The following is a 27,803-nucleotide window of genomic DNA, read 5'->3' as shown; positions in this document are numbered from 1 at the left end:
TCATTCCTGCTTATCCCAACCCCTTAAACTAACCAGGATATTCCCCCAAATCCGATTTTTTTGTGTTTTTCCCCTCAGGCCTTGCTCCATGGCAGAGCAGGGGAGGCCCCGGCGGCTCCTGAGGCTGGTCCAGGAGGGAAACCTGGATGTGCTGTGGGATTTGTGGATTTCCTGAGGGAAAAATTCCCACTTTTCTGCTAGTAGACACCAGGCTTTCTTACCAACCCCTCAAACTAATCAGGATATTCCCCCAAATCCCGATTTTTTTGTGTTTTTCCCCTCAGGCCGGGCTCCATGGCAGAGCAGGGGAGGCCCCGGCGGCTCCTGAGGGCTGGTCCAGGAGGGAAACCTGGATATGCTGTGGGATTTGTGGATTTCCTGAGGGAAAAATTCCCATTTTTCTGCTAGTAGACACCAGGCTTTCTTACCAACCCCTCAAACTAATCAGGATATCCCCCCAAATCCCGATTTTTTTGTGTTTTTCCCCTCAGGCCGGGCTCCATGGCAGAGCAGGGGAGGCCCCAGCGGCTCCTGAGGGCTGGTCCAGGAGGGAAACCTGGATATGCTGTGGGATTTGTGGATTTCCTGAGGGAAAAATTCCCGTTTTTCTGCTAGTACACACTAGGTTTTGCTTTTCCTGAAGGAAAACCTCATTCCTGCTTATCCCAACCCCTTCAACTAACCAGGATATTCCCCCAAATCCCGATTTTGTTGTGTTTTTCCCCTCAGGCCGGGCTCCATGGCAGAGCAGGGGAGGCCGCGGCGGCTCCTGAGGCTGGTCCAGGAGGGAAACCTGGCTCTCCTACGGGATGAGCTGAGGCTGGATGAGATTCCAGAGGCTCTCAGCTGGCGCTGGGGACGTTTGGGTGACTCCCTGCTGCACCATGCAGCTCGCTCAGGACACAGAGATGTGCTGGAATTCCTGGTGCTGGAGCTGGGGATGGACATGGAGGTGGCCAATGGGGACTACAAGAGGCCCATCCACGAGGCCGCTTCCATGGGACACCAGGAATGTGTGGCCTTCCTCCTGCAGAGAGGGGCGAGCGTGGACTGCCTGAAAAAGGCTGACTGGTAGGTTGGATTGGGTGGGGAAGGTGGGAATGTGGCTGCCTGAGGGGGTGGTTGGGATCGTGGAATGGATGGGAAGGAGATTAAGGATCATCCAGTGCCACCTTCCCCTATCCCAGGCTGCTCCAAGCCCCAATGTCCAGCCTGACTTTGGGCATTCCAGGGATCCAGCTTCTCTGGGAATTCCAGCCCAGCCAGGAATTCCTTCCCAAGATCATCTCCCCTTTCCCAATCTGAAGCCATTCCCTGTGTCCTGTCCCTCTGTCCCTTGTCCCCAGTCCCTCTCCAGCTCTCCTGGAGCCCCTTTATTCCCTGGAATGTTCTGGAAGCTCTCCCTGGATCCTTCCCTTCTCCAGGCTGCCAATTCCCAGCTCTCCAGACCCTGAGCTTGGATCCATCTCCTCTCCAAGCAATTGATGGATCCAGGGCCTTCCCTTGGAATCTCAGCAAACCATGAAGGCTCTCCCTTCCCTTCTCCTCTCTTTTCTCTCCCCATTTTCCATCCCAATCCCTGGCAATGGATTCTGAGTCTCCTGAATCCCAGAATCCTGCACTGCCTTGGCTGGGAAGGGACCTCAAAGCTCATTCCAGGGACACCTCCCAGCATCCCAGGCTGCTCCAATCCTTCCTTGGCCATTCCAGGGATTCTCTGGCAATCCCAGCCCAGCCAGCAATTCCTCATTCCCAAGATCCCATCCATCCCTGTGTCCTGTCCCTCTGTCCCTTGTCCCCAGTCCCTCTCCAGCTCTCCTGGAGCCCCTTTATTCCCTGGAATGTTCTGGAAGCTCTCCCTGGATCCTTCCCTTCTTCCCCAGGTTATTTATTTTATTTTATTTTATTTTATTTTATTTTATTTATTTTATTTTATCTTCTTCCAGGACTCCCCTGATGATGGCCTGCACCAGGAAAAACTTGGAAGTGATCAAAACTCTGGTGGAGCACGGAGCCAACCCTTTGCTGAGGAATAAGGATGGCTGGAATTGCTTCCACATTGCCAGCAGGGAAGGACACCCTGAGGTGCTCCAGTACCTCCTGGATGTGTCCCCAAAGTGCTGGGACACTGAGAGCACCACGGGGAGAACTCCTCTGCACACAGCAGGTACAGCAGGCACGGATCCAGGGAATCTGCCAGGTGCAACAGCTCACAGTGGGACAGGGATGCTGCTCCTGCTTAATTTGGAGAAGGAAAAAGTCAAGGGAAAAGGGAGAGGTGGATCCATCCTGGGATCTTCTTGGGGATCCTTGGATCAAGTTCATCTCTCCCTGGCATGGATGGATCTGAGCTCCCTTCACTTGGAATGTGGAGATGATTTTCCTTCCTGCTGTGTAAAGCTGGGAACTGCTCCTGGAAAAGCTCCAAAAGCAGCAGGGCTTTCAGGAATTGCAGAGAGAGGAACCTTTTGGGGATGTATTTCTTTATCACATCCTCAAGCTGGGATAACAGGTTGGATATTGGGAAAATCCCTTCATGGAAAGAAGCAATGTAAGCATTGGAATGAGCTGCTGGAGTCCCCAATTCCTGGAGGGATTTCAAATCCATGTGGATGTGGCACTTGGGGACACGGGGCAGTGCTGGGAACGGTTGGGCTTGAGCACTTTTCCAACCAGAATGACTCCATGGTTCCAATAATAAACTCCAGATTTTGGAATTTGTGCCCCTGCTGTCATCCCGTGGTGAGAATTCCAGAGGGCCTTTTTGCCAAGGGGAGGGAATACACAGGAGCTGTTGTTGGAGCCCACCATGTCCAATTCCCTTTTCCTTGCTTTTAAGGGATATTTAAAGGGAATGGGCAGGTTTAGGAAATCCCAGCCATCCTCAGGATTTTTGGGAAGGGCTCAGACCACATCCAGAGTGGGAATCAGGCTGTGTATTCCAGGTCTCAGCAGGAAACATGAGCCCTGGCCACCCAAGCTCCTTTCCCAAAGAATTTAAATCGGGATTGTCTCCCTGGAAAAACCCGAGGTGTTGGGAGGAGCCCCTGCTGTGCTTTTCCAGCCTTTGTTCCATCACTCTTGGCTCATCAGCAGTGACAATTCCAGCCCCTGGGCACCACTGAGTCCTTGTGCTTGACCTGGGAATGGAAAAAAAACAAGGAATGAGTGGTTTGTGGGATCAGAGCAGGCTGCCTGAAGTGGCTGATCCTGATTTTTTTAATCCCTGCCCAGTTGCAGGTGTTGTTTCCATGGAGCTGGGCAGCTCCTGTCCCAGCAGGAGGTGGATGTTGGGTTGGGATCTGGGACAGGCTCAGGAGCAGGGTGAGCTCTGGGATTTGGGATGATCCTGTGGGAAAAGGAGGAATTTGGACATTGACCCAAAGTTTTCTCCCTGCCTTGGGATATGGGAATACAATTGGGATCTTGGATTCTGCTTCCTAGAGGTGTCTCCACTTGTCTTTTCTTTGGCAAAGCCACCAATCCACAGTTTGGGTGGATTTCTGGAATTTCCTGATGGAGCAGCAGCTGGAGTGGGAATGGGGGAAGGCTGGAATTATGGAATTAGGGAATTATGACTTAACCCCCCCCCCACTGCTCCCAGTGCAATTTGATCCCAAACTGCTGCTCCCTGATATCCCAAATTTATCCCAGTGGATTTCCCAGTTCCTGAGGCAGGAGTGAGGGGCCAGAGATGGTGCTGGAGCTGCCAGGGGAAATCATGTCAGGACAAGCTGCCATTTCCATGAATTTCCATGGATTTCCATCCCAGGGGTGTGGATTTGAGCACATTAACCCATGACCAGGCCAGCTGCCATCCTGGATTGCTGAAGGGTCATTATCTCCCTCCTGCAATTATTTTTTATATTAATAAGGGTTGATTCCTTCAGCTTTGTTGCTTCTTCTATCCCAAGGGAAGAAAATTGGGAGGAGGTGATTGTGGATCCCAGCTTTCCCCTGTCTCTGTTCCTGAGAAAAGGTGGAATTGTGTTGCTTGCAGGGATTTTTCTTCCCATGACTTGGATTTTCCATCAGCTCAGGTGAAGAACAGGCAGGGAACAGGAGCAAAGAGCCAAAATCTGGGAATTTCTCACTGGGATTCCAGCTAAAAGTTGTTCCTGGGAACACACATTTCCCAGGAACCCTTTTTCCATCACCTGATGGAGCAGCTCCAGCCTTGGTTTGATATTATTTTTCTCTTGAATACATCCCATTTATTTTGCAAAATGACCTGCAGGGATAGGGGAAAAAAAAAAAAAAAAAAAAAGCTGGATCAAAGCTGTGTGAAGTGAAATGTTTAAAAAATCAAGAAAAAGCTGGAATATTTCAGTCCCTCAGGCTCAAATCCTCCCCCTCTGTTGTTGTTTTCCCTCAGACAGGGTGAGGATGATGAGATGGGAGTGGCTGAGGAGGGCTGGGAATGTTCTCCAGCATTTCCCCAGCTGCCTGCTTTGTGTTCCTTCTGCTTCTCCCAGATCCCAATTGGGGAATGAACAAATCATTGGGAGAAACCCTCTTTGTTCCAGCTGAGCTCCGTGGCAGACAGAGCCAGGCAGTGCCCATTCCACCCCTTTTCCCTAGAAGGGAAAGGAAATAGAAAGGAAGTGAAGCCTTTTTTTACAATCCCACCAGAAAATGGATGGGATCACAACCCCTTGGGGCCTTTTCCCTCATCCCAAAAGGATCGACAACCCGAGTGTGCCTCACTGTAGGATCACAATACCACAAAACCACCAATAATCTGCGTTTTCCCCGGTTTTTTTCCCGTTTTTCCCCAGCAATGCACGGCTGTTCCCAGGTGGTGGAGCTGCTCCTGGAACGGTAAGCAGGCTCCTTGAAGCTTTTCCTCCCCCATTCCCTGCCTGGATCGGGACACAAAGGATGCTTGTGCTGCTCCAAGCACTGCACAGCTGCCCTGCCCTCTCATTCCCAGGCTGCTCCAGGTTTTTCCCAGCTGGATTCCCTCGGGATGGGCTCCCTCTCGGTTATGACACAAATCCCAGTTTATGTAACTCGGCCCTGGGTTTGTTTTCCCTGCTGATTCATCCCTGGTGCCTCCGATGTGACAATGACCAAAGGGATTCCTGGGAGCTGCTTCCCCCAGGCTGGCCTTATCCTTTTTTTCCTGGGGAATTGCTGGGAAATGGCTTTGAAGCAGCTCTGTTCCCTTCCCAGAGCTGGGAATTGCAGCTCATCCCAACCTCTCCATGCTTGGCCCAGCATAAACAGCTCTGTGATCTAAATTCAGTTTTCATTCGGTTTTCTCTCATTTCACTGAATGAGATTGCTGGGCTCTTGATTTTGTACCTCATTCCCTGAGGGTCTGGTTATTCCCTGCTCCCAGTGCCTTTCTGGAAACCCTCTGGTCAGGAAAAAAGGGAATTATAAATGATCTGCAGAACCCAAAAGAGTTGAACGCCCAAAAAACCCCCCACAAATCATTCCCCAGGCCCTAAAACACCAGGACAGGTTTATCCATGGCTTTTATATATTCCATTTTCAATCCCAGCTGCTGAGAGTCTCTCATAAGGATTTTGGAGCTGCCAACAGCTCTGTCCTGTTTTGTTTTGGTTTTTTTCCTGTCATTTCCAGGTGCCAGTACAGAGCTGACAGCAGAGACAGCTGTGGGGTCACTCCCTTCATGGATGCCCTCCAGAATGGGCACGTTGGCATTGCCAGGCTGCTCCTGAAAAAACACCAGGTGGGTGCCAAAATTCCTCCCTGCCCCTGCCAGGAGCTGAGCCAGAGCTGCCAGGACAGGGGATCCACGTGTTCATCATGACTGGAGTGAAAGGAAACAAATTCCCAAATTGTAAAGAGAGAAATTGTGTCAAAAGGCAAATTCCCCCTGGAGGTGAGAAGGATTTTGCTGAGTGAGGTCATCAGGGATCAGCTCCTCTGCAGGAATCCTGGAATGGTTAAAAATCATCTCATTCCAGCATGGCAGGGACACCTCCCACTATCCCAGGATGCTCCAAGCCCCATCCAGCCTGGGCTTGGACATTTCCAGGGATCCAGGGACAGGCACAGCTTTTGGAATGGGATGGTGACAGCAGGCAGTGGCAGGAGGGGACAGGACATTCCCAGTGCTCCAGGGGCAGCTGTGCCAGAGCCAAAGGCAGCTCTTGGAATGCCAGGACTCGATGTGGAGGCTCCATGGATAACATGGAAATATCCATCCCTGAGTTATCCAGAGCTCCTCTCTTCCCTCCCTCTCTCCTGTGCTGTCTCCCAAAAATCCCTGATTTCCTCCAGGGAATGCCATTAGAGCCAATTGTGCACAGCAGGAACCAGACCACTGCAGTCAATAATTCATTGATGATTGATTGATTGATTGATTGATTGATTGGTGGATGATCCCAACTGGTTGGGGCCCCCTCATGGCTGATTCTCCCAGAATTTTGGCAAGTTTGTCATGGTTTTTTACCTCACATTCCAGGCCCTGAGGGTGAGAAAGGTGAGAACCCTCCTGGAGCTCTGCTGGCAGTGCCAGTGCCTCCCCAGGGTGGTGATGCCATTTGGGATGGGTGCACTCTGTGTTATTTCCATGCTGTTCCTCCACTGCAGGCCTGTCCCACAGCTGTGGATGCCCTGGGTGCTCAGGCCCTGCACAGGGCAGCTGTGACAGCCCAGGATGGATCCATCCAGTTCCTGGTGACCGAGCTGGGGGTGGATGTCAACGGGAGAGCCACGTCCCTGCAGCTGCCAGCCCTGCACTATGCAGCCAAGGTTTGTCCCTGGGCCCCAATTCCCATGGAAAAGCCTGTGCCAGGCACCTAAACCCCCTAAAGCAGGACCTAAACCCCCTAAACCAGGCTGGCTCAGGTGTTTGGAGGATTTGCATTTCCTGCCTCATCCTCTGCCACTGCCCATCTGCTCCCGACCATTCCCATTCCCTGTTTTCTGGGCAGCAGGGTAAGGGTGGGATTCTCCCCCTCTGCCCTGCTCTGCTGAGATCCCACCTGGAGCACCAGATCCCAGCCCTGGGACCAACAGCAGCAGGAGCTGGAGATGCTGGAGAGAGTCCAGAGGAATCCATGGAGCTGCTCCAGGGCTGGAGCCAGGCTGGGAGAGCTGGGCATGTTCCCCTGGAGAAGGGAAGGATCCAGGGAGAGCTGGAGAGGGACTGGGGACAAGGGACAGAGGGACAGGACACAGGGAATGGCTTCAGGTTGGGAAAGGGGAGGTTTGGGAATGAGGAATTGCTGGCTGGGCTGGGATTGCCAGAGAATCCCTGGAATGTCCCAGGCCAGGTTGGACATTGGGGTTTGGAGCAGCCTAGAACAGTGGGAGGTGTCCCTGCCATGGTTGGGGTGACATTGCAGGGGCTTTGAGATCCCTTCCCACCCCAGGAATTCCATGTTTGTGTCCAGCTGCCTGCAGAGGAGGGACAGGAGATGTCCAGACGTGGGAAAGGAGAGCTGGGAAAGTGGGGGGAGCTGCTGGGATTTTATCTGTGTCCTTCACACTGGAGTTATTTTGAATTCCAGAACCACTGGAGCTTTCTCCTCCTCCCAGCCCATGTGGGGAGCAGAGCTGTGGGTTCTGCAACATTCCCTGGGTGTGCAGAGCAGATCCCAAAACTTAACCAGGGTCCTTCCTGGTCAGCACAGGAATTCCCTGCTCAGATCCAGGGATGTTAAACACAGGATTTTAACAGCCCTCTGAGCTTTGTAATGGGAATAAAAGCTCATCCCAGTGCCCTGCTCCTACAAAACCATCGGTGCCACTCCCTGGGAATGCTGGCACCATCCAGCCCTGCCTGCTCCCACAAAGGAGCCCTTTCTCCCATTTTCTTGGCCTCCTGCTCCCAGAAACCACGTCCAAAGCCCTTCTGGTTGCCAAGGGCACGTTGAACAGCAAGGCTCTGGGGGAAATACAATGTGCCTTGGAGAAATTCCCAGCTCCTGGCTGATTTGGGAATGACTGGGTGGGATTCTCTCCCTTCCCCAGGCTCGGTGTCACTTTGTGTTTACAGCACTGTTTGTTTGCCTGGTGGGTTGTGTTTTTATCTCTCTCCTTTTTCTTATTCTTTTGCATTTATAAACACAGGAAAATCAAGGGTTTTTTTTTTAATTGAATTTGCTGCCAGGGCTGTGGCAGCTACAGCAGTTCCTGGCTCTGTGTCTTTGCCATGGAATTGGGAAATGGGAGATTCTGGAGCAAGGAAGATGCTGTGGAATTCTATGGGAATTCTAAGGAAAAAGAGTGGAGGGGGATAAAAATAAGAGTTTTCCATTCCCAGGCTGCAGGACAAAGACTAATTCATGGCATTGAGGATGTAATTCCAAAATCAGGCATGTTATTTAGGGAGAAAAGATTGGATTTCTGGAAAAGCCTGTGCAGGGTGGAGGGAGCTGGGGCTGTGCTGGTTTTTTTTTTTTCCCTGTGGAATTTGAAATTGGCTCCTGGCAGAGGAAGGAGGGAGGACACTGTGGATTCATGGCTGGGGCTTCACCCAGGGCATCACAAATCCTGGAGGAATTCTTTGGGAAATGTTGGTGCCTGAGGGAGGCAGAGGAGCAACAGCCCAGAGCAGCAACAGCTTCTGTTCCTTGAGCTGGAATAACCCTGGAAAAAAACCAACTGCACATCCCCTGGGAATTGGAGAGATTGGAAACTCAAAATTGGAGAGACCTGGGCCTGGAGAGGGACTGGGGACAAGGGACAGAGGGACAGGACACAGGCATGGATGGGATCTTGGGAATGAGGAATTGGTGGCTGGGCTGGGATTGCCAGAGAATCCCTGGGATGGCCAAGGAAGGATTGGAGCAGCCTGGGATGCTGGGAGGTGTCCCTGGAATGAGCTTTGAGGTCCCTTCCCAGCCAAGGCAGTGCAGGATTCTGGGATTCAGGAGACTCAGAATCCATTGCCAGGGATTGGGATGGAAAATGGGGAGAGAAAAGAGAGGAGAAGGGAAGGGAGAGCCTTGATGGTTTGCTGAGATTCCAAGGGAAGGCCCTGGATCCATCAATTGCTTGCAGAGGAGATGGATCCAAGCTCAGGGTCTGGAGAGCTGGGAATTGGCAGCCTGGAGAAGGGAAGGATCCAGGGAGAGCTTCCAGAACATTCCAGGGAATAAAGGGGCTCCAAAGGACAGAGGGACAGGACACAGGGAATGGCTTCAGATTGGGAAAGGGGAGGTTTGGGAATTAGGAATTGCTGGCTGGGCTGACCCTGATTTCCATCTGCTCCAAGATCCTCTGGAGCTGCTGAGAGCTGCCCAGGACAGAGCAGGTCTGTGCAATTCCAGCTCAGGGATGGATGTGAGCACAGAGCTGATCCCAAATTCCACATTGTGCAGGAAGGACATGGACACACCATCCACACCCTGCTGGCCCTCGGTGCTGATATCCAGGCTAAGGATGGGAAGGGCCGTTCTGGTGAGAATTCCAAACTTTTTTCATGTTTTGTGTGACACCAAGGGCTTCCATGAGCACATCCCAACCTTAGCATGCAGAGAAATGCCAAATCCATGGAGACATTTGCTCTGGGAGCAACATGATGGATCATCCCAGGCTTTTTTTTGGGCATTTTGCATTCCTTGGCTTTCAACTTGCTGGAATTTCTGCTGGGGGCAAGAACAGAAACACAAATTGGGAATTGTCTGCTCCAATGCTGCCTCCTCCCCTTCAAATTCAGCTGGAATGATCCTGTTGGAAGCAGGTTGGATGGACAAACACAAGGATTGAACTCTCCAGCCTCAATTCTTTAGCAAACAGCCTGGGAATGGCTGATGAGCAAATAATACCAGAGAGCTGGCACGGAAATGGAGTTGCTATAGTGATGCCAGAGAGTTGGCATTCCCAGCAGGAGAGGCTCAGGCAGCTCTTGCATCAGCATCTCCCCAAAAAAATTAAATTAGATTTTAAAAAAAAAAGAGAAAAAGGAAAAATGGTTTCATCAATTGGAAAAAAATTGGCAAACTCCCCAGCCCTGGGGTTTGGTTAAAGCCAGGTTTTAGTGTTGCCATCTCTCCCTCTGCCCCCTCAGTGACTAAATCCCAGCTCTGCTGAGCTCATCCAGACCTGGCATTTTTAAATTTTTTTTCCCCTGTGGTCCCTCCTTGGATGGCTTTGGGTCACTGCGTCCTTGGGAAGCTTCTCATCCACATCAGGATTATCCAGAGGGATCAGGATTGGATTAGATGGAAGGAAGATTTTTTTTTTTTTTTTTTTTTTTTTACAGTGAGGGTGAGGAGGGGCTGGGATGGGCTGGAATTCCCAGAGAAGTCCAGGTTGGACATTGGGGCTTGGAGCAACCTGGGATAGTGGAAGGTGTCCCTGCCATGACAGGAGGGTGGAACTGGATGATCTTTAGGATCTAAGCTTCCACCCAATAATCCCAACATTAATTCTTTGATTCTATCCCGACCCAAACCAGGATACAAAAATGACTTTTCCACATTGAGAAAACTCATTATTCACCCTCCATCTGTTTATTCCCACTGGGAATCCTGTTTGCACCCAAAGCCAAGGCCAGGAGGTGACCCCAGCTCGTGCTCTGTGTGTGTCCCCCCAGCCCTGCACGTGGCCAGCGCCGGGCAGAGAGTGGAGGCCACTCGGCTCCTGCTGCAGGCTGGGCTCCAGGACACTGCAGATGGCACAGGAATGTTGGCACAGCAGCTGGCCAGGAGGCCACAACTCATCCAGCTTTTCCAGGGAACACAAGTCAGCACGTGAAGAAGAGGAAATAGGTACACAAGTTATCCCTTCCCTGATTTAAATGTTGGGATTTGTACCCAAAATTGAGCAGAGGAGCCGAGTTTGGCACTTGGGAAGTAGATTTAGAAAAGTTGGAAGCAGGATTATGTCAAAAGATAAAGGTGATGGGTCTGGGCTCTTCTCTGGGAGGGTGGGGAGGCTCTGGCACAAATTTCCCCAAAAAATTGTGGCTGTCCCATCCCTGGAAGTGTCCAAGGCCAGGTTGGAGCAATCTGGGATAGTGGAAGGTGTCTAATTTGGAATTAGATCATTTAGGTCCTTTCCCACCCAAACCATTCCATGTTTTTGTCACATTCCTGTTCTATTTTTTAATTTATTTCCTTTCACTTCCAAATTCCAGGGCTGAGCTTCCCCTCTTCCTGTGCAGCTCCCTGAAGCAGAACCATCCCAGGGAAATTCCACTTCTAGGGATCCTCGTGGCTTTTCCTGCCAATCCCCACACCCTGAACATCCTGGTGGAGAAGATCCACCTGGATCATTGATTTTCCAGCTCTTCATGGACCTGCTCTGCACTAATCCCTTAAATTGCTTTAATTTGTGACCTCTTTGGGTTGAGACAGAGACTCTGGAAGCTGCATCAACCTTTTAAATCCTTTTTGTAGCCCACAGCTGATCCTAAAACCTGCAGGAATCTCTAGTGGGACCTCAACCTTGTGAGGACATCAGGGGGTCTTTGGATCAGACTGAAAAAAAAAAAGGAGGTGTTTTATTCCATTTATTCCATATTGGAATGCTGGGAAATTCCCAGCACTGATGAACTTTAAATCCAAATAATCTGCTTTTGGAAGCCTGGAATACACAGCAAGGTAAGAGCAGCTGCAGCTGTTGCATTTGTGCAGCTGCAGATATAAATTCCATAGAAAAAAAATGATGTGTCCTTGTCTGTTCCTAATGCCAAGACTTCAAAATGGCTGGAATTCTGCTTTTTGGGGGATGGCAGATGTTAAAAATCAGGAAGGAATAGCTGGGTTTGAGTGGGAAATTCCCACTTTGCTATCCCTGGAGCAGGAATTTTGGTGGAAGAAATTCTTTTATTCCTCTAAAAATCCTGGATCCTTCCATAAATCCAGCTCTGGCCTCCCTACAGCAGGAAATGCAAGGAGCTGCTTCATTCTCACTTTTTATAATTCTAATAAATCATGGAATAATAAACTGGAATCCCAATATCCCTGCTGAGGAGTTGGGTGCAAAATTCACCCAGGGAAGTTTTTTTTTTTTCCAAAATGGGGTTTGGGGAAGTGGGAACACAGCCTAATTATGGGTTTTTAGCAAATTTCCCATCAGAAGTGGTTCATGGGGTGCCTGGGATGGGCTGGAAGAGCACTGGATGTGGAGGGATTTGGGGTCCAATTAAACCCCTCCTAAATGAGGAACCCCCCCCTAATTTAAGGACCCCACTAAACTGACAAACCCACCTTAATTTAAGAACCTCCCTAAATTGAGGATGCTCCCCAAAGCACCCCATAAATTGAGGACCCCCCCTTTTAATTAAGGATCCCCTAAATAAGGGATTCCCCCCAAAGAAAGAACCCCCTTAAATTGTGTCCCCCACTAATGAGAGGACCCCCCAAAATTAAGAACCCCCCCCCCCCCAAACCGAGGAAATCCCAATTTGAGGACCCCCAGATGGAAAACTCCCCCATGCTGATGAATACCCTAAATAAAGGAACCCCCCAGGTTAAGGAGCCCCCCAAAACCGAGGTCTATCCCCAAAATAAAGAATCCCCCATGAACTGAGGGCCCCACTCCAAGTGGAGGAAATTCCCTAAACTGAAGAATCCCCTAAACTGGGGATCCATGAAAATTGAGGACCACCCCCCACTAAAGGGCCCCCCTAAAATGAGACCACCCCAAATAAAGAACTTCCCCAAAATAAAGGACCCTCAGACTGATTTTTTTACCTGTGTCCCCCCAGGTAAATAAAGGATCCCCCCCCAAACTGAGGAACCCCTACAAATTAAGGAGCGCCCCCAAATTTAGGGACCCCCCCCCCCATTTGAAAGGATCCCACCGAGCCCGTGGGGCGCCCATTGATCTGCGCATGCGCGCCGCGCCCCCACCACGGTGGCAGCGCCGCTCGCGCGCGCAGCGCTCCCGCCCCTTGATTGACGGCTCCGCCAGCCAATGACGTGGCGTATCGGGCTGTGATTGGCAGCAGCGTGGGCGGGGCGCAGGTGGCTCGGCCCCGCCCCTCCCGGCGCGGTCCCCTCACGGCGGCGGCTCCATTTTCTCGCGCTCCCGCGGCCCCCGCGTAGCGCCCGGTTCGCTTCAGCCCCGGCCGAGAGACCCCCGAGACACCGCGCGCCGCCATGAATGAGGAGTACGACGTGATCGTGCTGGGCACCGGCCTCACGGTGAGGAGAAGCCGCCGCCCGTTCGCGCCTCGGGCCTGCTGCGGGCGGCCGCCGCCCTGCCCCGCCCCGCCGCCCCCCCTCCGCCATCCCCCGGTTCCTGCGGCTGACCCTCTTCCCCATCTCTCACCCAGCCCGCCGCCGCTGTCCTTTTGCCCGTCTCTCACCTGATCCTCCCCCCCAGCCTGGGTTTGAGCCCCCCCCCCCGCCTCGGGCCCTCGGGTCTTTATCCCCTCCCCAGAGGTGTGCGGTCCCCTCCCCAGTCTCTCACCTGATTATCACCCCACTCTCCCCATTCAGGTCGTTCTCCTCAGCTGTCACCTGGCCATTGTAGCCCCCCCAGCTCTGTCTGGGTGCTTGCCCCCGTCCGCATCCCCAATATTACCGGAGCTCTGGTGTATGTGACCCCCTTGGGGACCGCTGTGTGCTTTCCTCTATCATTAATTATCACATCACCCCCCCTGGCTTCGGTCCCACCCCCACCCTGGATCCTTTCCCATTCATCTCCAGCCCAGCCTGGGATCCTCCCCCTCCTCCCTATGACATTACCCGGGGGGGTCTGGTGTGTGTGACCCCCCCCCGGCTCATCTCCCCATCATTAATTCTCACAGCACCCCCCAGCTCCAATCCCATCCCCACCCTGCATCCTTCTCCCCATCCCGACCTGGACCCCCGCGTGGGGTTTTTATATGATTTATATATATTTTATAACAGTTCCTGCTGTTTGGATATCCTCCCCGTCCCCGATCCCCGCCGTTCTCAGGGGGCCCCAGGAAATGCGGTTGTTTTGCGGAGGGAGGGCGTGGGGAGACTCGGACAACAAAACGCCCACGGCCATTTTTTTGCCTTTTATTTATTTTTTACGTTATTATCTCATTTTTTCCCCTTCACACATCTCTTCCGCCACCCCCGTACCACAAACCTAACGTGGCTGCAGGTCCGTGCAGGGTGGAGGCAGCCGTGGTTATCCCCCCTCCCTCCATCCCCATTCCCGCTCCGCCTTTGCAGCCTTCGGCTCCATCCAGCCCTGACTGCAGCAGGAGGGGGATGGGAGCCTGGCGAGCCTGTCAAATTTCCCTTATCCCCCCTCTCCAAAATTAAAAAAAAAAAAACAACCCTTTTCCTGCGATGTCGCTGCATCCCGGTGATCCCTAAGGAAAGCTGACAGCTGATGGGGGTGCGGCGGAGGGAGGGGGATGAGCCGTGCTGGGGCTTTGTCCTATTGTGGAGGATGCAGCCCGCGCCGCAGGCAGCCCTGGGGAAAAAAAAAAACATGGCAGTGCTGCTGCCCGAGAGCTTTGCAGGAGGATTTCTCCCGGGTCCTGCATCCCTGGAGGCCGGGAGATGCCGCGGGAGGGCGGATTGCAGGTTAGAAATGAGAGGCATTGTTTGGAGAAAGGGGGGAGAAGAAAATCAATACGGTGAAGAGGTTCTCCTCCTGCTTTTGTTCCCTCCTGTTAGTGGGGAAAGGTGTCTGGACAAAGGGATGTCTTTGGGGTTGGCCCGGGAGGGATTTCCCCCATTTCCCCTGGGGATGGCGATTAAAGTGAAATCCACGCGTTTCCTCCTGTGGTTTGGGCGCTGTGATTGACGGGGCTGCCAGAGGCATCGTGGCTGCTGCCACAGGACCCCAGCGAAGGCAGAGCTGCGTTATCATCCCCCTCTTTTGGCTTTGGGAAGAAGGGGAACCAACCTGGAACGTGGCACAAAGGAAACGGGTAAAGTGTGGGAGCGTCTGCTCTAGGGGACACCCAACTTTCCTGGTTGCTTTCATTCCTTTCAAGGCTCTTCCTTTGAGGTGGAGGAAAAAGCTTCTTCCCTTTGATAGGGAAAGCTGGAGTCCGTCCTAAAGCCTGGCCCTGGCTCAGCAAAGCAGGGAACGGGACTTTTGGGGAGGTGAAATATAATGAGCTTGTAGTGAAGGGGCCTCCAATAGATCCGAGCTCCATTAAAATGTTAATTTATGCTTTAGTGTGAGCGGGGTATCGAGTTGGTGAACGCAGGGCTTAATCTTAAACTGAGAAATGCCAGTGTAAATTTGACAAAAGGCCTCTTGTGAAATCACTTTTAAGACAAGCTCCTGCTAATGAGCAGCAGTTGAGTTAAAAGGAATAAATTAGGGCCATATTTAAGGTGTGCTGACCAAGCTGCAGAGCCTGGGAATATCCAGGAGCACGGAGTTTGCTTCTGGTGTGCTGGCTTTCCCTCTGAAATACCAATTAGGGTGGACTTCACCTTGTCTTGAGGAGCTCTGTGGGAAAGAATGGAAAGCAGAGAGGTCGTGGAGCAGCCGTCCTGGAATTGCTGCTGTTGGCTGAGCCATTGTGGCTGGCCAGAGGTGTCAGAGCACTGTGGGCACTCACGGAGGCTTGAAGGTTTGCTCCTCCAGCTTTGGTGCCAAAGTCAGGCCTCCTGAGGAACAGGGACTGGAAACACATCCAGCTGTTCCTTCCCTTTTCCAAAGGAGCTGTCCTGGAAGTCCTGGTGGTGTTGGCGACCTTTTCCTTCAAGCTGGTCCTGGGTTCTGCTGCTGGAGCCCCATCAGGTTCCTGTTGTAGCTCTGAGGTTGTGTCTGTGCTGCTGATCTGGAGGTTTTCAAGGGAAAGTTTAGTTGGTTTAAAGAGGAAGAATGAGTCGTTGGAGGCTTTGTGAAAGAGCACAAACACAGCCATTGTAGTGGTCGTTCTGGTTGGGTCTGTGGGGCCAGTGGGTGCACGTGTAAATTCCACTGGGATGGATCTGGAAGTGCAACATGAATATTTCAGGTGTTAATCTCTTCCTCAACCAGTAATGAAGGACTAAAGGCAGCTTTAGGACTGGGATTACTGGCACTCAGACTATTTCAGCTTTCCCTTCTGTGTGCTAATCAGAGACCCCATTGCAGTGCCAGCTCATAGAGATGTCTTAGCCCTGTGGGGAAAAATAAATCCTGAATTTACTGCTGATACAACCCCTCAGACTTTCCATCAGCTGCAGTCAACTCCTCCTGCTCCTTCCTGCACGGAGCAGTGTTTGCAATGCCCTGCTGGGTCTGGCTGCCTGAGAGCTGCTGGATCTTCCAGATGCCTCATTCCTGGTGGGAATGGCCTCTCCAGGTTATTAAAGCTGGAGCTTTAATAGCTTTAAGGTCCTTGTCTTAGGCTTTCCATGTGCGTCGTGTGTGGCAGATTAGGGCTCATCTTCCTGCAGACGTGCTGCACAAACTCGTTTTTAATCTGGTGCAGTGCTCGCAGACTGGAGAGCTCCTCAAGGCCGTGTTTTCACAGCTCTCTTCAGTTCACTGTCATTTCCACCTCTGCTGTGGAAGTGGCTCGGTACTTTCTCACTGGGTTATTTCAGAGCAGGATGTTGTGCCCAGTGCCAGTGTTACCTGCCCTCTGTGCTTCTACAAAGTTATTTCCCATGGATTTTGGGGATAATTGAACCCTCCAGTCCAGCCCCGGTAGGTGAATGCTCTGTTCCTGCTGAGGTTTCACTCTTTGCAGGCTGCACTAAGCTTCTTACCTGCCAGCTGTCTCCCCATGTTAAAGCTATTCCAATCCATCACAAAGACACAGATTCACTTTCTGTGGGAGCAGAGGAGCCAAACCCATGGGTTCAGGATATATTTATTTATTTATACAGCCTCAGAGTGGCTGTGAGGGCCGTGTGGCGGTGTCACTGTGTCATCACCGTGCAGAGTGGCATCCCCTGCTAGCAGAGGGCTGAGGAGTTGTTTTTGCCGTGTAGGATGAGCAGAGCTTTGGGTCAGGCTGTGACAGGTGGAATTGCCTGTGTCACCTGCTCCAGGTGACCCTGCCCAGGCTGGATCTGCAGAGGTGCCTTCCAAGCTCAGTGTGTGACTCTCTGGGCACAGCCTTTCGAAGAAAGAGCCTGGCAGTGCCAGATCCCGTTGCTGAAGGGATTTTTGCTCAGTGCCCAGTGCCCGATGTCCCCTCGGCGCCGTTACAGGAGCAGTGCTGGCTCCGGTTCCCATCGGGCTGTCTGAGCCTTTCTGAGCTGCCGCCCTACTTGGAGAAAATCCACGGGAACCTCCCTGCTTCCCTCCATTCCTCAAGGCCTCTGCCTGCACAAGGTCTGCTCAGTGACCAGCTCCTGCACTCCAGGGAACAGCTGATGGTCTAAAACAAGCGTGGAAACACCAATACCTCCGAGTTACAACTTTTTTATTTCCACGGGTTCCCACTGGAAGTGCTGTCTCCACATTCCCAGCGCAGCTTTCTCCCCGGTTCCATTTGCTGCAGACATGGATGGTGCTCACACTCTTCATTCAGCAGCACAATGAGCTCCTGGGAGCTCGTAACCTGAACTGGCCCGGGCAGTGCATTGTAGTAGCAGCGAGACTGCAATTTGCATGAGGATTCTCTTGGATCCGGATACCCGGAGCCCTCCCTGCCGTGTCCTGCTGTTGCTGTCAGTTCCTGTTTGGTGCTGGCGACTTTTAGAAAAAAGCAAAAAATGCACAGATTTGGACTCTGACACTTCCCCTTTTTTATTTGCACTCTGAGCTCTTCTCAGCCCTCCCCTTATCAGCACAGTCTGTTTGTTTTGCTCTCTCCCTGACCCAAAGGACAGCGTCACACATCAAGCAATTCCTGCTCCTGCAGCCAGCACGGCATCCAAAGGAATTGCTGAGCTGAGGATAAATCCATTGTGCAGCCCGTGTGCTTTATGGCCATCAGGGCTGCAGAGGGAAGTGCTGGGCAGGATTTCAGTGCCTGGCTGATGGAAGGGTGAAATAGCAGTGAAATAGCTGCACCTCAGGCCCCACAGCAGTGTTTAATGGGGGTGAAAGAAGGATTCTCACATCTTCTGCTGGTGCTCGAATTCACTCCAGGGGATGCTGGTAATTTGGACGGCTGACCTGAAGAGGGGATGCACACTCCCTTCCTCCTGTGGGAAGACAGAGCACGGAATGCTTTGAGGTGAATGGGTGACTGAAATCAGCTGACATCCACACCAAGGGGTGTAGCTTGTGCAGCTTTTACTGGAGCTCCAAATCCTGCTGGGCTTCCTTGTGGCTCAGCTCCAGCATGGACACTTGCAGCCCTGTGCCACCATCTGGCAGAGCTGGTGAGCCAGGGTTTTGGGACATGTTCCAGGGGTTAAATCACAGGGTAGAGTGAAGAGTCCAACCACAGAGCTGTGTGAATTTAACTGGTGGGTGATGGTGTGACAGTCCTGCCTTGGGTGTGGTTAATCATTAACGCTTGGCCACTTTCACTCCTGTGGTTACTCAGCGCTGCAGGTGTCCAGGGGTGACTTCACACGAGGTTTGGTATCTGCTGGGAGGGTCTCTGCTTGCTCCAGCCTGTGGGGAAAAATAGGAGAGACCCTGTAGGATCCTTGGAAGAGCTTTTGTGGGAAGCACTGTGGCTCACTGCTCCAGTGCACGTGGTGATCATGGAAATCTTCCATGACTTCAGGCACTGAATTCACAGTGTCCTTGCTGTGCATGAGGCAGCTGCAGCTTTGCTCCTCAGGTGCTTGGCTGGATTTTGGTGCCATCCTGCTGGGTGACAGACTGGCCAGCAGTGCCCTGCTATCCCAGCAGACAAAGTTTTTCCATTGCCACCTGGAAGCAGCAGCAGCACAGCAAATCCTCAGCCAGCCATCCCTGCACCTACAGATGTCTGACCTTCAGAACAAAACACCCCCCGAGAGCTGCTGAGGCTGGGGAAGTTGATTTTACAGCTTCCTTTACCCCGAGGATTGACTGGAGTCAGGATTTACACAAACAACCCGCAGTGGGAAACCCCTGGTGTTGGTGCTTTTCCTGCCTGACACCTGCAGTGCTCAGTGTGGAGCTGGAAATGAACCTCCTGCACTCCAGGGGAGGGGGAAGCCACACAGGAGGAGAATCCTGCCTGAGGTGCTGGTGGAATAAACAGGAAGGGTCTCGTGGAGACTCCAGGCTGCCTGCAGGAATCCTGCCAGATGTGCACTGCTGGCATCTCTCAGCAGCTGGCTGGGGGTTTACAAACAATGAAAGGTTTGGTTAAAAACCATCCTGGACACCTTCCACTGCTCCAGCAATCCCCACCCATCAGGGAGTGTGGCCAGGACCTACCAGGGAGGTGGTGATGCTGAATGAGAGCTCAGCTGCAGGCAGAATTCTGCTGCTGGAGGGAGCTGAGCAGAGCAAGATCAGTAAAAGCTCCAAGATAAGCTGTCCTAAGCACACAAACATTGCAGGTTTTGTTGAGCTCTGTGGCTGGGGAATGGCAGCACCGGTGCAAAGTGGTGTTTTAATGAGGACTTAGTTGTGCAAGGCCTGAGCTGGCTGTGCAGCCTGTGAGTGCTCTGGGGTGCTGCAGGCAGACACTGCTGCTCCAGGGAACCTCAGTGGGGACAGCAAAGCAAAGCTGAGCTGGTCAGTGCCTTCATTTATCCTTTGTGCTGCTCTCTGTTCGTTATCCTGAGTGTCCCAGTGTGGCAAATATTAATAATTGAGGTTCTGAGGAGGCTTGAGTGAAGTTCAGGTAAGATTTCATCAGCTCTGTGGATATCCTTAAACTGGTAGTTTATCCTTAAAACAAAACAACTTAAACTGTTTGATAGCTTATCCTTAAACTGATAGCTGGTGCCTTAGAGGATAGATTTTCCTTTGGATCAAATGCATGGAATTCCCAAAAAATTCCTCTGGGAAGCCCTGAGAGGTGGTGGTTGTGTAGCTCTAACCCCTTGCTTGGCTTGCCCACAGCAGAAAATAAATTTATTTATTTTATGCCTCCAATCCTGGAACGAGGGGCTGTGTGGGTACCTGAACATGCTCTTGCTTAGGAAAAAGGGCAAGGAGGAGGCTCCAGTGCAGCTGACCTGTCCCTTGCACCCTTTCCTTCCTGCAGGAATGCATCCTGTCTGGGATTATGTCAGTGAATGGAAAGAAAGTCCTTCACATGGATCGGAACTCCTACTATGGAGGGGAAAGTGCATCCATTACACCCCTGGAAGATGTAAGTGTGCACAGACACCCAGCCTTGTGTCCTTCCCAGCCACAAAAAGGGGATTTGTTCCCAGTTAGCCTTGGGGTGGGCTCAGATCAGTGACTCTCAGGGTTCCCTGTGAGTTTGAGGGCACTTCCTCACCAGGCAAACACCAGTGTGGGGTGTTTGGGGTTGGTGGATTGTGCTTGTTTCCTGTAATTCCCAGCTGGGATCTGAGCAAATCCTAGCATGGAGCATTCCAGAGCTTTTACAGCTGGATGTTAAAAACTCTTCAGCTAAATTGGAAATTGGGCTAAGAAATGTCATGTTAAACAGTTCATCAGGTTCATAAATCCCCAAAGGCTGCATGAGCAGGATTGCACTGCCTGGTTCTTGCTGTAACAATTCCCTGGATGTGTTTGTGTGTTCCAAACTGCAACTGGAGCTGAAACTGCAGCCAGAAGCTGGCTCTGAAGAGCTTGTGTTCAGCCTGGAGCTGTGGGGGTGGAAAGTGTGTCCATGTGTGGGAGAAATGACACCCAGACACATTTCCTGGGCTATAATAAATTCTGTCTTCTCTCTCCAAAGCTCTACAAAAGGTTTAATCTCCCGGGAACTCCACCAGAATCTATGGGGCGGGGAAGAGACTGGAACGTGGACCTCATTCCAAAATTCCTTATGGCTAATGGTGAGTGACCCTGAGCTCCCAGGTATTCCTTGGGCTGCTGGAATTCCTTACAATCCTCATCCTTGAATCCATGTGTTCCAGCAGTGGCCTGAGAGCAGTGAAGGGGGTTAGCAGTGCAGGGCCAGCTCCCTGTGCCAAAAACCAGCCCCTGGCTGCTGGAATGTCGTCCTGGAGCACCAGGGCATGGATGGATTGTGCAGGGCTGCTGCAGTGGAAGAACTCATAGATCCCAGGCAAGGCTTGGTTGCTTTAGTCCCAGCTTATCTTCAGCCTGCTGTGGGAACTGAGCTCAGGGAAGGGTTTGCTGTGCTGGAGGAGCTGCTGTGCCCGTGTGTGACTGTGCCAAACCCCCCCCTGCAGGTCAGTTGGTAAAGATGCTGCTCTACACAGAAGTCACTCGTTACTTGGACTTCAAGGTGATCGAGGGCAGCTTCGTCTACAAGGGAGGGAAGATCTACAAAGTTCCTTCCACTGAGGCAGAAGCTTTGGCCTCCAGTGAGTAGCTGCACCTTTTCTGTTCCCTCTGAACCCCCTCAGCAGAGGCAAACCCATCCCTGGGGATATTCTTGATGCTCCTCATGCCTTCAGGAGCATCCTCAGGGTTCTCCTGCACCTCTTTGACTTCAAACACCCCTTGGGTTTGCTGAGCCCTGTTTTCCTGGAGCTTCCAAGCTGCCTGTTCAGTGAGGTTCTGGTGAGAACCTGGCAGTGTTTTCCTCCCTCAAGAGGTTCCATTTGGGGGCTCCTGCTCCCAGCTCTGCCATAAATATTTGATGTCGTGTCCTTGTTGGAATTGTGTGTGTGTGTGTGAAAAACATTGCAGGCAAATTGGAATGACTAATTCTGACCTCAAACCTTAATTGTTGCCTGCTTCAATTTCACTCCTCAAATCAAACTAATAACAGTGTGGTGAAATCCATTAAGATCTGGAGGGCATTCCATGAGCTCCAGACGTGGGATGTGTTCAGCAGCACGTCTGAAAAATCTGATTAAGAGACTCCTGCAGGTCAGGTGTGAGCCTTCCTCATGGCAGATATTCCTGAAGGAGTCAGGAATTCCTTCTGTGAGGTCTCCAGGACACTCATCCTGGCAGCAGTGCAGGTGCTGCCTCTGCCCTCACCTTTCTGCAGGTCCAGTCTTGCTTCTGCAGTTTGTGGAGAATTCAGAAATGGTGCCTTGTCCAGCCTTGTGTCTGGGCTTTGAGGGACAGGACAAAGGGGAATGGCCTTAGGCTGAAGGAGGGCAGGGATGGATGGGATCTTGGGAAGGAATTCCTGCCTGGGAGAGTGGGGAGACCTGGAATGGAATTGCAGAACAGCTGTGGCTGCCCCTGGATCCCTGGAATGTCCAAGGCCAGGCTGGACACTGGGGCTGGGAGCACCCGGGACTGTGGGAGGTGTCCCTGCCATGGCAGGGGTGGAACTAAGGACCTTAAAGGTCCCTTCCAACCCAAACCATTCCTTGTTTGAACACTCAGTGGTTCTTACCCACTGCTGATAATGGAAAAGCCACAAAAGTCACTGAGGATCTGTTGAGTTCTGTCAAACCCCTGGTTCTGCTGATCCTCCCAAATCCCCTGGTTCTGCTGGGTTCTCCCAATGCCCTGGTTCTGCTGATCCTCCCAAATCCCCTGGTTCTGCTGGGTTCTCCCAATGCCCTGGTTCTGCTGATCCTCCCAAATCCCCTGGTTCTGCTGGATCCTCCCAAATCCCCTGGTTCTGCTGGATCCTCCCAATCCCCTGGTTCTGCTGGGTTCTCCCAATGCCCTGGTTCTGCTGATCCTCCCAAATCCCCTGGTTCTGCTGGATCCTCCCAAATCCCCTGGTTCTGCTGGATCCTCCCAAATCCCCTGGTTCTGCTGGATCCTCCCAAATCCCCTGGTTCTGCTGGATCCTCCCAAATCCCCTGGTTCTGCTGGATCCTCCCAAATCCCCTGGTTCTGCTGGATCCTCCCAATGCCCTGGTTCTGCTGGGTTCTCAAAAACCCCTGGTTCTGCTGATCCTCCCAAATCCCTGGTTCTGCTGGGTTCTCCCAATCCCCTGTTTGTGCTGGATCCTCCCAATTCCCTGGTTCTGCTGGGTTCTCCCAAACCCCTGGTTCTGCTGGGTTCTCCCAATCCCCTGGTTCTGCTGATCCTCCCAATGCCCTGGTTCTGTTGGGTTCTCCCAGTGCCCTGCTCTGCTGATAGTCCCAGTGCCCTGCTCTGCTGATAGTCCCAGTGCCCTGCTCTGCTGATAGTCCAGTGCCCTGTTTCAGGTTTAATGGGTCTGTTTGAGAAGCGCCGGTTCAGGAAGTTCCTGGTGTACGTGGCCAACTTTGACGAGAACGACTCGCGGACCTTCGAGGGCGTGGACCCCAAGAAAACCACCATGAGGGACGTGTACAAGAAGTTTGACCTGGGCCAAGATGTCATTGACTTCACAGGCCATGCCCTTGCTCTCTACAGGACTGATGAGTAAGTGAGGGCTCAGCATTTGGGCTTATGATGGGATTGATTGGTTGTTTCAAACTCTGAGGGTTCCTCAGTAAAACTCGTGCCACTGAGTGCTCCTAAAAGGGAGCTCCCAGGGAAGCACTGCCAGCAGGGTGGGGAAGGAACCGTCATGGGAAGTCCATGTTTTGCTTTCCAGTGTATTCTGCTGGAAGTGCTGCTTTGGGAAAGATCCCAAACGGTGTAACTGTCCTTCCCAGCTATCTAGATCAACCCTGCCAAGAAACAATCAACAGGATCAAGCTGTACAGCGAGTCACTGGCTCGATATGGGAAAAGCCCCTACCTGTACCCCCTCTATGGCCTTGGAGAGCTGCCCCAGGGATTTGCAAGGTGAGCCCTTGGTTTGACTCTGGGTTTCCTCCAGTGGGGTGTGGAGTTGGATGGTGTGGAGTTGGATGTGTGGAGCTGGATGGTGTGGAGCTGGATGTGTGGAGCTGCGTGTGTGGAGCTGCATGTGTGGAGCTGGATGGTGTGGAGTTGGATGTGTGGAGCTGGGTGTGTGGAGCTGGATGGTGTGGAGTTGGATGTGTGGAGCTGGATGGTGTGGAGCTGGATGTGTGGAGCTGTGTGTGTGGAGCTGCATGTGTGGAGCTGGATGTGTGGAGCTGGATGGTGTGGAGTTGGATGTGTGGAGCTGGGTGTGTGGAGTTGGATGTGTGGAGTTGGATGTGTGGAGCTGGATGGTGTGGAGCTGGGTGTGTGGAGCTGGATGTGTGGAGTTGGATGGTGTGGAGTTGGATGGTGTGGAGCTGGATGGTGTGGAGCTGGGTGTGTGGAGCTGGATGGTGTGGAGTTGGGTGTGTGGAGCTGGATGGTGTGGAGCTGGAGGTGTGGAGTTGGGTGTGTGGAGCTGGAGGTGTGGAGTTGGATGGTGTGGAGTTGGATGGTGTGGAGTTGGATGGTGTGGAGTTGGATGTGTGGAGCTGGGTGTGTGGAGCTGGGTGTGTGGAGCTGGGTGTGTGGAGCTGGGTGTGTGGAGCTGGATGTGTGGAGCTGGGTGTGTGGAGCTGGGTGTGTGGAGCTGGGTGTGTGGAGCTGGGTGTGTGGAGCTGGATGTGTGGAGCTGGATGGTGTGGAGTTGGATGTGTGGAGCTGGGTGTGTGGAGCTGTGTGTGTGGAGTTGGATGGTGTGGAGTTGGATGGTGTGGAGTTGGATGGTGTGGAGTTGGATGGTGTGGAGTTGGATGGTGTGGAGCTGGGTGTGTGGAGCTGGATGTGTGGAGCTGGATGTGTGGAGCTGGGTGTGTGGAGCTGGGTGTGTGGAGCTGTGTGTGTGGAGTCAGTGCTTGAGCACCCAGAATGTGATGCTGCATAAAATGCTGTGGTCCTTAATGTTTTTCTCACTTCATTAAGAGGTGGTTGGTTCCTCCATGTGAGTTCTTTCTTTGTGGTTTGTTTTCCTGTGGATTTGCTCAGAGGTGCTGTTGGCAGAGCATTTGTCCCCAGTGTTTAAGCAGAGGATTGAGGGCTTGGAGCCTGAGGCGGGGTTTATCCAGGTGCAGCAGCCCCGGGGCTGCAGGGCTGTTGAGATGCAGCCCTGGAGGTGCTGAGGGGCTGTTGCTGTTGCAGGCTCAGTGCGATCTACGGAGGCACCTACATGCTCAACAAGCCCATCGAGGAGATCGTCATCGAGAACGGCAAAGTGGTCGGGGTCAAGTCTGAGGGGGAGGTACGGACCCTTCCCCCCTTCCCTGCTCCCCGCCCCACACCTGCCCCTCACAACCCACATTTGTGGGGCTTGATCACAACAGACACACAGAAAACCCTTTCTAAGGGCTTTTTAAGGGGCTGTGCTCCCTGAGGCCAGAGTCCTCAGCATCCCTGCTCCAGGAGTTGGGATGAAGTCTCCATGGGCTGGCAGCGAGCAGTTCCTTGTGTGACAGCTGGCCCGTGGCCTTCCCGCTGGAGCAAACTGGGAATGCTGCAGCTGCTCGGGAGCTGTGCCTGTGCTCCTGACTGGAGCAGAGCTGACAGTCCATGCTAGAGACCACAGTGCAGCCTGGAGGCTTCACATTGATCAAATGTTAAATTCTTCCCGGAAAATCGGTTTTGGATGTGAACTGGGTGATTTTGGTGCTCAGGTGGCTCGCTGCAAACAGCTCATCTGTGACCCCAGCTACGTGTCAGACCGTGTGACCAAGGTGGGCCAGGTGATCCGGGTCATCTGCATCCTGAGCCATCCCATCAAGAACACCAACGATGCCAACTCGTGCCAGATCATCATTCCACAGAACCAGGTCAACCGGAAATCAGGTGTGTGCAGGGCAGCTCTCCCCACCTGGGCTGGGCCAGCGCTGCTTCCCCGGCCTCTCTCGGGGTGAGGGAAGTGGACACCTCGTGGTCTGCTCCAGGGGATTTTAGGGGTTTTAGTTTTCAGCCAGCGAGGCTGAGCTCTGTTCAGAGCAGCTGGGGGAGGAGCCTGTGGTTGGAACCTGCGGCGGGAAGTGCCCGGACTGGGAGAGGTGGGTGAGGGGTGAGGGGTGAGGGGTGAGGGGCTGCCTCAGCCTGGGCCAGAGCACTGGGACCCCACCGGGTTTCACCATGGAGCCAGCCTGGGAAATGGAACTGTGGGGATCTGCATGTGCAGGAGATGGGAGGGCAAGGATGGGACTCACTGCAGCTTCTCTGAACAGTGCAGGGGCTGCCAGGGCAGCAGGAACAGGGGTGGGCAGGGCTTTGGGGTGAGGCTGAAGAGGTTTTTTGGATGGAGTTGAGGAGATTTTGGGATGAGGTGATGAGTTTTTGGGATGAGCATGGAGGAGGTTTTGGGCTGAGGCTGAGGGGGTTTTTGGGCTGAGGCTGGAGAAGGTTTTGGGCTGAGGTGGTTTTTGGGGTGGGGCTGAGGAGCTTTTGGGATGATGCTGTAGGAGGTTTTGGGATGATACTGGAGAAGGTTTGGGGCTGAGGGTGGAGAAGGTTTTGGGCTGAGGCTGAGCAGGTTCTGGGCTGAGGCTGAGGAAGTTCTGGGCTGAGGCTGGAGAAGGTTCTGGGCTGAGGCTGAAGCAGTTCTGGATGAGGCTGAGGAGGTTTTGGGCTGAGGCTGGAGAAAGTTCTGGGCTGAGGCTGAACCAGTTCTGGGCTGAGGCTCAGGAGGTTTTGGGCTGAGGCTGAGGAGGTTTTGGGCTGAGGCTGAGGAGGTTTTGGGCTGAGGCTGAGGAGGTTTTGGGATGAAGCTCAGGAGGTTTTGGGCTGAGGCTGCAGCTGTGGCCTGTCCCCACAGACATCTACGTGTGCATGATCTCCTCTGCTCACAACGTGGCGGCGCAGGGCAAGTACATCGCCATCGCCAGCACCACCGTGGAGACTGCAGACCCCGAGAAGGAGATCAAGCCGGCCCTGGACCTCCTGGAGCCCATTGAGCAGAAGTCAGTGCCCAGCGAGCCCCTCCCTCTCTGCCGGGGCAGCCGGAACCTTTTGGCTGCCAGAAGCCAAACTGGAGCCGAGTTTTCCCCAGCAGCCTGAGGCTTTCTGTCCCTTTTGCAGGTTTGTGAGCATCAGTGACCTGTTTGCACCGACCGACCTGGGCACTGAGAGCCAGGTGAGTGCGGGTGAGGTGGGCTGGGAGGGGACAGGCTCCAGCTCGGGGCTCCAACTTGTGCTGCCTCTGCTTCCAGATCTTCATCTCGCGCACCTACGACGCCACCACCCACTTCGAGACGACGTGCGACGACATCAAAGATATTTATAAGAGGATGATGGGATCAGAGTTCGACTTCGAGGAGATGAAACGCAAGAAAAACGACATCTACGGGGAGGAGGAGCAGCAGTAATGAGAGTCTCTAATTAGGAGGAGTTTAAATCGGCTAATAAGAATATATAAGGAACTTAATGAACACTGTACGAAATTCAATATTGTAAGGCCTGCTTTTGTAATCCCATCTCTGAGAGATTGAAGAGTACTGCACTGGTAATGTTCCCTTTTTGGATATCATGTGTTAATTATTTCCTTCTAGTAGGGCTGCTGTCCAGAATCTGGCAAATTCCTGACTGATTCCTGACTAACCTCGTAAGCTGAAAGGCAGACTGAACTTAATATTATTATTATTATTTTTGCAGACGTAGACGTGGGTGCAGATTTGAAATAACTCATTGACAGCTGTGTCTTACCTTGTCTTTTTAATCATTTGTAAAACATCCTTCACAACCCTGTGCTTCTGGTGAGCTCGTAGATGTGACGCTGAGATGTCACTCAAACCTGATATCAAGGAAAATAGAAACTGAGCACTCCATTATTGTGGACAGCATCCCTAAAAGTCTCTCTCCCATCAATCTTAACTCTGTGGCAAAGTTGTATCATGGACAAAGCCCACACCTATTGTAGCAGCAAATGTTGGCTTCGTTCTGGGCACAGAACTTAACCTCCACTTAAGCTTCTAAACCTGTTTACATCGGTTGGGACACAGCTGTGCCTAAGGCTCCTTTGTGTTTTAATCTTAATAAAATTGAGAGAACAAATTACAGAGCAGGCAAGATGTGGAAGTATTTTCTGTCCCCTGGTGGCCTCTCGGATGGACCAAGCGGCGCTGCGGTATCGGCATGACAGAGCCTGTGCTTCTCGTGTCTCCTCAAGGCTCCAGATGATTTCTGTACTGCGAAGTAAAGCCAAACTCTGGAAACCA

The 27,803-nt window shown here is 52.6% G+C and overlaps 2 protein-coding genes and 1 long non-coding RNA gene across 7 annotated transcripts in view; 2 read left to right on the top strand and 1 right to left on the bottom strand.

The window, feature by feature from the left end:
* ANKRD16 (ankyrin repeat domain 16) overlaps positions 1–11,921 on the top strand; it is a 13,108-nt gene extending 1,187 nt beyond the window's left edge. For 2 of the 5 annotated variants that reach the window (XM_088166071.1, XM_088166072.1), the window contains exons 2-9: positions 730–1,071; positions 1,947–2,167; positions 4,779–4,821; positions 5,593–5,701; positions 6,568–6,729; positions 9,306–9,384; positions 10,523–10,697; positions 11,066–11,921. In XM_088166071.1, the coding sequence (XP_088022197.1) occupies positions 740–1,071; positions 1,947–2,167; positions 4,779–4,821; positions 5,593–5,701; positions 6,568–6,729; positions 9,306–9,384; positions 10,523–10,683 (1,107 nt within the window). In that variant the 5' untranslated portion in view covers positions 730–739 and the 3' untranslated portion in view covers positions 10,684–10,697; positions 11,066–11,921. The other 3 variants (XM_088166074.1, XM_088166073.1, XR_015804147.1) reach the window with 3 other exon arrangements.
* LOC148223795 (uncharacterized) lies at positions 1,898–13,554 on the bottom strand. The gene is made up of 2 exons (XR_015804150.1): positions 13,348–13,554; positions 1,898–3,140 (listed from the first exon to the last, which is right to left on the bottom strand). It is a non-coding gene; the product is annotated as an uncharacterized LOC148223795 (long non-coding RNA).
* Positions 12,913–27,803, top strand: GDI2 (GDP dissociation inhibitor 2). The gene is made up of 11 exons (XM_014882542.2): positions 12,913–13,079; positions 19,925–20,032; positions 20,591–20,690; positions 21,051–21,185; positions 22,948–23,146; positions 23,383–23,514; positions 24,754–24,853; positions 25,266–25,437; positions 26,405–26,549; positions 26,668–26,722; positions 26,799–27,803. Exons 1-11 carry the CDS (start codon positions 13,035–13,037, stop codon positions 26,952–26,954), a joined length of 1,347 nt encoding a protein of 448 aa, XP_014738028.1. The 5' UTR covers positions 12,913–13,034; the 3' UTR covers positions 26,955–27,803.

The sequence above is a fragment of the Sturnus vulgaris genome, chromosome 5 (assembly GCF_052056855.1).
Source record: "Sturnus vulgaris isolate bStuVul1 chromosome 5, bStuVul1.hap1, whole genome shotgun sequence".
Classification (NCBI taxonomy): domain Eukaryota; kingdom Metazoa; phylum Chordata; class Aves; order Passeriformes; family Sturnidae; genus Sturnus; species Sturnus vulgaris.
The sequence above is the reverse complement of the archived record's forward strand: the minus strand, read 5'-3'. Positions and strand labels throughout refer to the sequence as shown.